The sequence below is a fragment of the Leptonotus elevatus genome, chromosome 11, assembly GCF_054856555.1.
Source record: "Leptonotus elevatus isolate MCC_2025b chromosome 11, RoL_Lele_1.0, whole genome shotgun sequence".
NCBI lineage: Eukaryota > Metazoa > Chordata > Actinopteri > Syngnathiformes > Syngnathidae > Leptonotus > Leptonotus elevatus.
Genome location: NC_141249.1, coordinates 16329578 through 16341363, shown reverse-complemented (window position 1 = coordinate 16341363; position 11786 = coordinate 16329578). Strand labels below are relative to the sequence as shown.

The following is an 11786-nucleotide window of genomic DNA, read 5'->3' as shown; positions in this document are numbered from 1 at the left end:
GTCAGTCTTGGTACTACAATGAACATCTGGTTTGGGAAAGTAGCACAATTTTTTTCCTTGCCCTATGGGGGTTCTCAGATTTAAAAAATTGGTTATGATGTCCAAAATATTACAATCTTAGATAGATTGTTGAATGTATTTTTTTTTTTTGTATTATCATGTCTCCCAGTAATCCCAGCTGTCTCGTGAATACTGTGGCCTACAAATTAAGCTTTTGGAGAAAAGCAAAACAGGAAGTTGAACCGAGGAATAGGAAGTGGGGAGACGATAATCTTCCTCAATAATTTTCCTACGCTTCAAATTGTCATTGAACATTGAATTAAAACTCTACACTTGAATACACACGTGCTACAACCAAATGAGATGACTAGTGCTACAGTGAACAGAAGCACCAGGAGATCGCATTTTATGTATTTATTTTTAATCAAAACAGGAAAATATACGGTAAAAAAAATGCTAGGCCAATCCCACAATTGTTTCTTCTAAAAAATAAAAAATAAATCACACTGACTTAAAGGCACACCACACTTGATTCATTATAAGGTTTTACAACTTAGATGTGGGATGAAGCGAATACTATTATTGTCGGCAACAAGAACAAAGGCAATTAAAGATGCAAATGCTCTTTTTCATGGTGCTTTAACGCAATGCTGCGCCCACATTAAATGGCATACCGTAGTACCGTAGGCTCGTGTTTATCAAGCTGAACTGAGCCAAGGCACATATTTTACATTCTCACGGCACAACATCAAACATAAATTTCAAAAAAATGCGCTTATGCAGATTCAATTATGAACCTTCTGGTTTCTGGTAGAAAAGCATTTAATTGTTCTGCCAACAAAGATTCATTATTAAATAATTGCATTATCTGTTTGCATTGTCAAATATGTACCTTACAATTGAAATCAAAACAGTCAACTTCGTTTGTCCTTCAAAGACATGTCCACCAAATTTTATACCAATCGATGAAATTGGAGCTCCTTTCGGGCGGTCAAGTATGGGAACAAAAATGTAGCCAGGATACACGTACACACTTTCAAAAATGGGTGAGTTCTCCGGCATGCTAAGGCACCCAAAAGAAGAAGAACCCCTAATGGTGCCCGAGCATTGCCAATGTCATCCCCTCGGCTCCTCGCAGCGCCTTAGGGGTGTGTGTTTACATGGCGCGAGACATGCTAGCTCACCGTCAACCTGGAATTCATTGACCCTGTTGGCTCATCATGAGGATCTGCAGGAGAAGACGTTGCACCTCTTCATCCATACGACCCTGTTGGACACACACAAACACATCATTGGACATTGGAAACTGGGCTAATGTACATTTTTAGTGTGTCCATGGAGGCCACCTTAAGAATAATTCGTTGTTGTTGTTTTTTTTTTTAATGGAGGTTCTTTTCCTCAGTGTGATTGTGTGCCACTAGAAAACTGACCTGCACAGCTGCCAGTAAATGAGAGCGATACACAGCCACCACCTGTTTGTGCTTTCTTTCCCAATCCTTGGAGAAGAAAATGTATCATATTTATACTAATACAACTACAAACATGATGTATGCACACATTTTAGCGGAATTAAAATTTGTTCTGTACCTGGAGCTGTTGGCTAAGTATGGCAATCCTGTTCTGTAGTGCCACTTGCTGTCCCGGGTTCCCGTGGTGTGTGTGAGAAGCGGACGACATGATGCCAAGAGGTGGCGACAGAGATCCAAGTGCCTCCTTGAGCCGGAACACCTCCTTAGAAAGCTCTGTTATCTGTATCAAAAAGTAGTCGACACTTCGTGAAGGTTTTAATGAGCTCCAAGTGTTAAAGTGGAAGTCAACGTGAAACATTTCTTGACATTCGGATTAATATTACATTTGTGGAAGATGCATTTAGCCACTTGCCGTCGACTGAAGATGACATCGATTTTGCTCAGGGCTCAGGCAACGACCAATCACAGCTCTCATGTTTTCTGAAGCTGCAGTATGATTGGTTGTTACCCAAGACCTGAGCAACATTCATGTCATCTTCAGTCGACCGCAAGTGGCAAAATGGCCGCCTGTGAGATGGATAAAAATTACTGGATTTTGCTTCATAACTCATCTTCCACAAATGTAATATTAATCCGAATGTCATGTTTAGACTAGTGAGGTCACATATAGCATATTATTGTCAAAATGGGTTGACTTAATCTTTTAAGTGTTCATTTGAAGGAAAACCAACAGAAGAATGGCAACAAGTGAATTCCGTTTGTACCTACTGCCATCTAGTGGACGACTGCAATAATCATCTCTCACGGCACAACAAGCGGTTAAAAAAAAAAATCCCACTGACACTAAAATATTGCACGTTTCCAACACTTGTCCATTTCACACTGCAGTCTTGTAACGTCTCACCTTGCGGTCCTTCTCCTTAACAAGGCCTTGAGATTCTTGGATGTTAGTGTGGAGTTCTTGAATGTGGCTGGACTTGGCTTGCAGTTCTTGAAGCTGCTGCTGCACAGCGACCAACTGCGTCTCCGCAACCTGTCGCTCGCTCTTGTTAAAGAGAGCCTCCCTTTGCACTTGGAACACCTGCACAGGTAGAGTAAGCAGTGTTAACTGAAATCTTCAGTAAGACATAATTTCTTAAGTTTAACGTAAGATTTTACTCATTTCAGTTTGACAAGTTATTTTTACTTAAAATTAAATTGTCAGACAAGATCATTCTGCTTATTTTAAGATACGTATTACTTATTGTGTTGTTAGCAGCCACTTTTAAGTGCAGTCATTGCTGGACTGATCTGGTCTGAAAACAATCAGACAAAAACGCAACAGTTTAAGTGGTTCCGTTTCGTTATATTTATTAAATTAATTTTTCCTCTTTCCCAGTAAATTCAATCATCTCAGTGGTAGAGTGTCTGCCCTCAGACGGGGAGGTTGTGGGTTCAATCCCTAGCTCGGTCATACCAGAGACATTAAAAATGGGACATCAGGCTAAATTGGACAAATGTAAACCAATACGTACGTATTTTAAGAAAATAGTTCTATACATTACAGCTTGAATAAAAGTCAACATGATTTATTTTTAGTCTAAAAATACTATTTTCAAGACCGCAGTGGTTAATATGGGCCTCGTATTATTTTCTTATTTGTCAAAATCTTACAGGTAAATATAAGTACAATTTTCTTGCTCTGTTGGCAGATAATTTAGCTTATTTGAAGTAATAAATTTCTTAATGTATAATTTTTTTTCACACATTTTCTACTGTCCTTTTTGCAGTGTACGTCCAGTTCTTGCCCCTCGGTTATAAAAGCCACCTAAAAGCTGTGACAAAGTCTGCCTAATACCACCTGAAGAACATCTCGAGAGTCAAAGATAATCTGTGATGCTTGTAGTTTGCACTTAACCGGAGTTTTACTATATATGCCGTACTGTGCGATTGTGGAAACTTCAGCCATTGGCAGTGAAAGTCAGCAGTATCAGTTTCAGTGCACATACGTAGTGCTATACTAATACTCTACTTTGAGTACATCGATATACATCGTACAGAGAGGCAGATGAATAATGCAGAGGCGGGAAAAAGATAAAAGGCGGAACATGACTCTCATTCTGGTCGACACAATAAAGACTAATTAGACTAAGACTACTTTGTGAGGGTTTGTAGGAAACATAGCTCGTGCGCACACGTTTACCTCAGTGCAGGTCTTCTCGTGTTTGCGCGTGAGGTCGTTGAGGCGGGCCGCCATGGCGTTGATCTCGGCCTGCATGAACACCCGCAGGGCCTCGTGGTCCTCCTTGGAGATAAGACCTTGTTGGGCAGCCTTTTCGGACTTGAGTTGCCTCAGCTCTGTCTCCTTGTCGCTCAGAGCTTCCTGAGCTGCCGCTGCACCGCTCTCACTGGCCTGCAGGGAGCGCTGGAGCTCTGCCTAACAGGGCAGAAAGTCAACACTTCTGCTTGCCTTTATTATTGCACACTTGACCACCAACCTTGACTTTGTCATGCTCCTCCTTTGGTACAGCCTCATGCACGGCATCTAGTTTAGCCTCCAGTCCGGCCGCCTGCTCCTCGGCTTCCGTCCGCAGCGTCTTTTCCTGCTGAAGCTCCTGCAGGGTTTGGGCCAGCTGCTCCGACACGGCGGACAGCGCTTCTTTGTGCTTGGACAGAGGCACAACATCCTTCAGGTGGAGGGCGTCGTGCGCCCGGCTCTCTCGCTCTGCACACAAGCAGTCAAGAGCCTGGGCAGCCTCCTGTCGAGCCACTTCCAGCTCTTCGCGGACGGCGGCAAGTGTACGTCTGGAGCGTTCTGATTGGACAGACACATGCGACCAATCACAGAAATGGCATCTATAGAAAACTCAATGGAGGTTCCAAAAATATGGGATGATTTAATTTATCAAAAGGATCCGATTTTAATATGTTTTTCTCCACTGTTCACTGATAAAAAAAACCAAAAAAAAAACCATCAACGATAATGATATTATTCACATTGAGTTGGACTTTTTCCAGGATTTAGCAGCCACTTTGTTAGCTGACAATTTGACTAATGGAAGCTCAAAAACAATTTGGTTAAGTCCTGACAAATATACGCAAATTAATCTATCAATTGCCCAGCCCTTGCTTGTATTGTATTGTACTTGAAGTCAGACCTGATGTGACCGAGAGCTCCGAGGTCTCCGAGTGTTCTTCTTCCTCATCCTCGTCCTCGCCATTTGTAGGAGGCCTGGTTCTCTCCAACTGGAGGAGGGCATCATTGAGCCTCCTCGCCACCTCCGCTCTCTCCCTGGCCAGCTGTTCACACTGGAGGCCCAGGGTGACCTGCACCTCCTCCAGGTGTGAACGGGGCACACGCGTTTTCAGCTCGCCCTCGAGCTCCCCCACACGTTCTTGAAGGCGACGAACCTGATCTCCATTCGGTCCCGCGCCTCCCGACGTGTTCCCTCCCTGTACTACGCTCGCCTCCAGTTCGGCCACTTTTTCTCGAAGCTTCTCGGTTTCAGTTTGCTCTCCTGCGCTCGAGCTCGTCCAGTCGCCTGCAGACTGTTTCCGACCCAGAGCGGCTTGAAGTTCGCCGACTCGCTCTGTCAGCTGTTTGATTCTGTCAGCGTCCCCGGAGGTCTGAGCGGCCGCTTTGACGCGGCTCTGAGCAAGCTCCTCCTCTAACTCGCCCAATCTTGCCCTCAGCTGCTGGGCCTCAGAGTCTTGAACCCCGCTGGCACCTGCTGCCGCCGTATTCCCTTCGCCGCACTCCACGGAGAACACCCCAAGACGCATTTGCTCCTTTAGCTGCTCCAGCTCGGACTGCGAGGAAGCCAACTGGATTTGCAGACCTTGCAGCTTCTCCTTCAGAGCCTCTGGACTATCAGGAAATCCAGCCTCAGATGTCTCATGACCACTGTGGACCGAAACAAAGATCGGAAATCTTAAGCAATGCTCAAATCAAATCTTCAAATCATCTTCATTTCTAATGTATGGCTTAAAGTTTGTGACTTTTGGCGAGTCGATCACAAGGTTTGTTTGGTACCGCAAATACAGTATGTGGGGGATGACTGTCGATCCATGCTACTGGTAATCTTACCGTTCCTCCACCTCACCGGACTCCCCATTGGACATTTGAGCCTGAGAGAAGCGCTCCTGCAGGGCTTCAAACTCCTTCCTAATGGTCTCGTACTGAGCTACGGGGACAAAGTCCGCACCAGGGCTTTGCATGTCGGTGTCGTCCTTCTCGAACATCTCTAGCATCTGCAGATAAATGCAGTAAAGTCAACAGCTAGAAATGCAGCGCGGCAATTTGCTTTTCCACGCCACATAAAGTAGAATACACATATGACCAAAAAAGAAACAGGGCGTGGCTGCTTAATGAAAATTGAAGGAAGCCAAAGCGCACATAATCCTGAGGCATAATGATCAAATATGACATCATAAAGTTCATTATGACATAAAAGACACTTTGACATGACAGAGTCTTGTCATCCGTCTGCAAGCTGCGATGGGGTTTGTAGTACCTGAACTTTGAGAACGAGCTCGGCGTTCTGTGATGTAAGCTCCTCTAATTTTTGGTATAATTCTTCCGCAGTTCCGCGGTCTGCCGGGGCAGGGGTGGGGCTGGCTGATTCGGCATCAGAGGAAGCCTCGTCGCGAGCAGGTGAGGCTCTGGAACGCTTAGAGAGCAACCTCTCTGGAAGAAAGCATGTCATGACTATAACCGACACACTATATGGGCGTAATGGAAGTATTGGGACAACAGTGAATCTCTGCTATTTATTATTTGTCAAAATAAAAACAATTGGTTCCTTACTGCCTATAAATGCATCTTAAGTGCACATGTACATGCACATACATTCCTGACTCAACAACCAAGCTAGCTAAACTGACTTTCTCCCTCAGTGAGCAAAAATATTACTCATCACTTCAGCATACCTGGGAAGTCAAACATTTCTTCTATATCCTCAGAGTCACTTGCCCCGGCGCCATGGCCGCCCTTCAGCTCCTCGATCAACTTGTCCCTCTCGGTCTCTGCCTCTTTCAAGCGCTGCTTCAGTTGTGACAGCTAATGTAGCACAAGCGTACAAGACAAACACGCATGTTTCTAATTTGTAATAGGAAAAAAAAAAAAAAAGTATGCATCAAGATTGCAGTACCTCCTCCAAGGCAGAGAGGGCAATCTGTTGCTGCTGCTCCAAGGCTTTTATCTTCTGGAGGAGACGACCTCGCTCAAGACGTAGCCGCCGGATCTCCTCAAACACCTCCTCATCTTCCACCTTTTAACAAAATAAAAAGACTTCATGGTGATTCTTCATGAATGTGAACATTTGAATGACTTCAAAAAGATCAACTAGCAGCAACCTGATGAGATTCTGGAGGCTGAGGAGAAGGTGACTGAGCAGGGAGCTCGGGTGACTCAACAGGGGGAGCGGGACTACGTGGATGAGGGGTGGGTGGCAAACCCTGAATGATTACGATGAAAAGGAAAGAGAATGTTAACTCGCTTGAATTTTTTTAATTATTTTGTTATATACTGGACATGAATCCTTTTATTTTCTCAGCATTCATTTCATATTGTTTTATTTAACTTTTAACAAACATTTACATGTTTCTAATTGAACAAACACTGCCAAAAGGTTTTGTAAGTTTAAACCAATATTGGCTCACTTGAACTAATGTTTATTAGAGCATTGATTCCTAACCACTGTGTCAATGAAAATGTCAATTTTCACTTAATTGATGCAAAAAGTGATATGCATTTACTACAAATAATGTATATATTCCGTCATCTCTCTATGCCTTTGACTGCTCGTGACAGGCAAAACAATGACATGGTCTTCCACTAGATAACAGAAATTAACTGAATACAACGTGTTCCTCTAAGCAGGCCGAGGCTGAGATTTCACATGAAGTAGATTATGACAAAATCGAGATCATTATTTCAATATTGCATATTTTTCTAAGGTAAAATAGGTAGCATGGTGCACTAAAAGTTTGGAATACACTCTGAATACAGTACCTGGAGAGGCGACCGTGGTGGGGGAGGGGCTTTCCTTTTCCGAGGGGTACTACCCCCTTGCACCAGTGAGGCTCGTGAGTTGTTCCGGGGGGTCTGCATTGGTGGAGTAAGGAGGGAGGCATTCCGAATAAAAAATAAAGGAGAAAGTATTGATAAGGCTAAGCAAGAGTGTTATTACAAATGGGAATGAAAGCATAATGATGTCACGTTGGAAAACATGCACAATGATGATGATGGGGCGGAGAGGAACGATAGTAAATGCGAAATTACCTCCTCGCGTGCGGCCTCTGACAATACGTATGCAAGGGAAGAGAGAATATTTCCTTACATTACACTGTAGCAAGATTAACAACTTGACAGTATTTGTCTGACATCTCCATTGAGCATCTATATGTCCAATCGTGCCAGGACATGGCCCACTCCTTACAAGTATGACAGAGGATGGAAAGTACGCGCCAGAGCACTCAAACTAGCCAAAACGGCTGAAGCGTGGTTCAAATGGCGTGTACGCCCTTAAATACTTTTGACATTAATACCGTACCAGGAGGTGCTCCATTTTGCAACATGTGAACGATGTGATGGCTGTCAGGGCTGTAGTCGTCCGCCTTGTTTCCGAGTCCGTCCACCAGCTGCGCGTTGGCCCCGCCCCTCAGTAGAACGGCCACTGTTTCTGCACTGTCACTCTCGCAGGCCAGCATCAAGGCAGTCCTGATTGAAGATCATTTTGTAATGGAAAAAAATGGAAGACCTCCAATGACTGGCGAACAGTCCAAAATCCCCATTCGAAAATCATGTTGATGGTGAGTTTCGTTTGCATTTTTGTTTCCAATTATGGATTTATTTATTTTTTTACTTTAAAATGGCTTACCTTAACTAAAATTGTGTGTTGAATTGTGGCCAAAGGTAGAATTGTTGTTGCACCTTTTGGTGTTGTAAATAGTAACCCCCCCCAAAATGTGACTATATCTTGGATGAAATTGTAGTCCGAAGAATACGGTAATAATTTTGTGACCAATTAAGGAAAATCATGTAATTTCCCGTGGCACACAAATGCCCCATTTCCATGATATACAATTATCAACACTTTTCTTGTTTGGGTGCCAGTATTATAATGAGCAGAGTTGTACCAGCGAACAGACTGAATCAACATGTTTGCTACCTCCGACATCAAACAGCAAGTTGTCAATCTCTGCCAGGCCTTGAACTACCACCCTTGAAATTGTATCCAAATGCCGCAGACTCTTAATGAATCCTTCTCCTGTTCCGACCGGCGCAACTCCACTGCTGTGATAATGGTCCCATAGAGGTTTGTGGCTCTCGCCCCCGTTCCATCTGTCAGGAATTCCACAGCTGCTAAAGCCTGACTGACAGACGCACAACTTCCCGCCGGCTTCCTTGGCTGAGGCCGCAGCACAGAAGAAGAGTTGTGTACCTCCCCTGGTTGTCCTGAATGTTTACGTTGGCACCTCGACCCAGCAGAAAGACACACAGCTCCACTCGACTCATCTGCGCTGCCAGCATGAGGGTGGTGGCTCCATCCTGAAAAGGGCGGGGTCTATGTATTACTGGAGTATTAATGCAACTATTATATCAGTTAAAAATTATTTACCCTACCCCATCCTGCACATCAAGATCGGCTTTAAAATCCCACAGAATCTCAGTGCAGGATATGCAGCCACTGACCGCTGTCAACAAAATTGTAGATTAACATTCACATGACTTACATTTTTCAATGATGCCTAATTATGATCGATTTTATCCCCACTAGCCGCACCATTAAATATATCTGCATAAATTATGTAACAAAATTCTCCCTGAAATGACAGCAGTATTTCTCAATTTTTAGTAACTTTTCCAATAGAAAAAATATTATTTAATTGCAAACATTGAACATAAAAATTTAAATAAAAAATATTGTAATGAAAACACATCTAACTATGCTTTCCGGTATGTGATAGTTCCTATTACTGCACCTGCATGGTGGAGGGGTGTCCTCCCAATGGCGTCTGTGCAATCTACTTCCAATCTTTCCTTTTATAGACAGGATAGGACAAAAATTGCTACATTTGATAAATCACAAACGAGAAAATGTATGTCGTCAACTTCACTTACCTGTAAAAGTCTTTTTAAGCACTCAGCCTGTCCGTTTTTAGCGGCGAGGTGAAGAGCGCCAAAGCCTACCAATTAGAATCCGTAAAACGACATGTGATGCAGTGGCCTTGGTGGATAAAAGGATTCATCTTATCGTATAAATGACCCACCAGCGCCATCTGTGACATTGAGGTCTGCTCCGTGAGCGATGATGACCTCCAGACAGTCGACATGCCCTCGGGAAACACATAGATGGAAGCTGCAGAAAGGTGTATTAGGATATTTGTAAGCGTTTACTTATTCCGTAAAGTGGAAAATACCGACACACATACCGACCGAACTTGAGCCAAGGCCTGATTATTAGATGTCGGCAATTATTATCCTCGAGTGTCTGCAGTGTTAAGAGTGATTTTTGCGCCCTGATTTGCCATTGATTGATTAATTGGATAAAGAAATATTTTTCATTGTTAAAACAACAAATTTGGGCATGTGAGGTGCGGTGACTATGGTATATATTATATAGCTATCAACTGAAGTGTGTGCGGCTTTAAAAAGTGGAGCCTGGCCTGGTGAGTGATGTGGGAGTCAATAAATGACACTGTTGTTGGCTAAGGTTAGCTGCTAACTGTTTGACGGTCCCATGTGTAAAATGACTGAAAGTGGCTGTGTCTATACTTGATCACTTATAATACATTCTATATTTAAAATGGTATTTTTTTTTTCATATATCTAATAAGGAAGTGCGTGGTCCTATCCTATGTGGGCCCCCCGGTTGCACTGATGAAAAATGGTAGCCCCCGCTATCATTTAAGTTACCCATCGCTGCTCAAGGATACGCTCAGAACTAAAACACAGCATTCTTGTCCTCAATTCCTTTTCCTGTCTGGCTTTTTGGCTCAGCTCCATTCAAGTGACAGACAGTACAGTGACCCACTTACGCCGACTTGCCCTCAGCATCCAACTTGGTGGGACAGAGACCCTTTTTAAGGATGAGGGCGGACACTTTGTCAGCTTCGTTTTGCTCCACAGCCTGGAGGAGCCTCTCGTCACTCTTGTTCCAGTCCTGACTCTTTTGGGATTAAAGCCACACACAAAAAAAAAAAAAACCAGAGGAAAACAGTTGTTTTAAAAATGGCATGACACAGCAGTTGGGGAAAAAAAGCACAACAAACTGTACTGCAGTTTCATTACTGTGAAATGATACATACTAGTGGGAGCAGGCTGAGACAATGACAAAAACGTGTCATCAAGCTAACGACAGGCTGCAGAGGATCCATGCAGCTAGCACACACAAAACTAAATACAGTACAGTACAGGATCCCTAAGCTATGACCTGCTAGCTAGCTGATTACGAGCTTCCTAATGCCCCTACAAATTACAATTAAAATCTAAGCTTTCCCCTCAGTAACAGCTTCTCTCCAAGTTTTTTTTTTTTTGTGAGCATTGTACCCCGCGGTCGTTCCATCCTGTAGCTGTGTGCCCTTGTCGTTCCATATCAGGACTCAGCAAATAAGAGGAGAAACATGCTGGCTGTGCTCCGCGAGTTTGGCTGCTTAGTCATTGGGATGTGAGAGACACAGGCTTTTACTTTCAAGCTGTGGGAGCACCAATATGTGCATTATATAGTAGATTTGAAGGATAGCTAGGAAACTTTACACAGTATTAAAATATGATATTAGATTGATTAATTTTTTTAATGTAATGACAATCTAAAAGTGAAAAGTGGTGCCCCCCCCCCCCCGACCCCCCCCCCCCCCCCCCACCACCACAATTCACCTATGGCAGGGGTTTGCTGTAGTGACGCCAGGGGGGGTGCAATGTAACTGCTGTGTCCATGTGTGTGTGTGAATAATTGAATGCTATCTGAGCTCTATTGGCCATTGACCCTCTGCTGCTCTAGCAGCAGTTTTGTGGCAGCCCTGCTGCCATGCTGCCGTGGCAATACAGTACTGAATTCTAACCCATCACCTCACATTTATACACACTCACCGGGGAACATAAAATCCTATTTAAGAAACTGAATATAGAACAAAATAAAAATATATGAGATACTCGGGATTCACACGAGCAAACACTTACCTCATTCTTTTTAAACTTTGCCTTCAGACTCTTCATGTTGTTCGACCTTGCACAATTTTTATTTTTATTTTAGGCTACGTAGTAAATGTATTAAAAATAGGAAGAAACAAACCCTTAGTGACCTGGTAACGATGTAGGTGAGTGTCCCACGACAA

General features: G+C 43.5%; 1 protein-coding gene across 1 annotated transcript; it reads right to left on the bottom strand.

The window, feature by feature from the left end:
* Window positions 1-449: 449 nt before the first annotated feature.
* ankrd24 (ankyrin repeat domain 24) lies at window positions 450-11037 on the bottom strand. Its single transcript, XM_086089477.1, has 22 exons — window positions 10761-11037; window positions 10491-10621; window positions 9723-9811; window positions 9574-9638; window positions 9435-9492; window positions 9076-9146; window positions 8894-9000; window positions 8003-8169; window positions 7732-7754; window positions 7462-7554; window positions 6804-6905; window positions 6599-6718; window positions 6378-6507; window positions 5963-6135; window positions 5536-5699; window positions 4607-5352; window positions 3947-4263; window positions 3652-3885; window positions 2374-2550; window positions 1588-1749; window positions 1431-1496; window positions 450-1267 (listed from the first exon to the last, which is right to left on the bottom strand). The coding sequence occupies exons 1-22, from the start codon at window positions 10827-10829 to the stop codon at window positions 1199-1201; spliced, it is 3333 nt and encodes a 1110-aa protein (XP_085945603.1). The 5' UTR covers window positions 10830-11037; the 3' UTR covers window positions 450-1198.
* Between the last annotated feature and the right edge of the window lie 749 nt (window positions 11038-11786).

Coding starts and splice junctions, on each gene's coding strand:
- ankrd24 (XM_086089477.1), bottom strand. CDS start 10,829: ATGGATCCTCTGCAGCCTGTCGTTAGCTTGATGACACGTTTTTGTCAT. Junction 9,493..9,573: donor GCTTAAAAAGACTTTTACAG/GTAAGTGAAGTT, acceptor TGTCTATAAAAG/GAAAGATTGGAAGTAGATTG. Junction 1,268..1,430: donor ATTTACTGGCAGCTGTGCAG/GTCAGTTTTCTA, acceptor TGTGTCCAACAG/GGTCGTATGGATGAAGAGGT.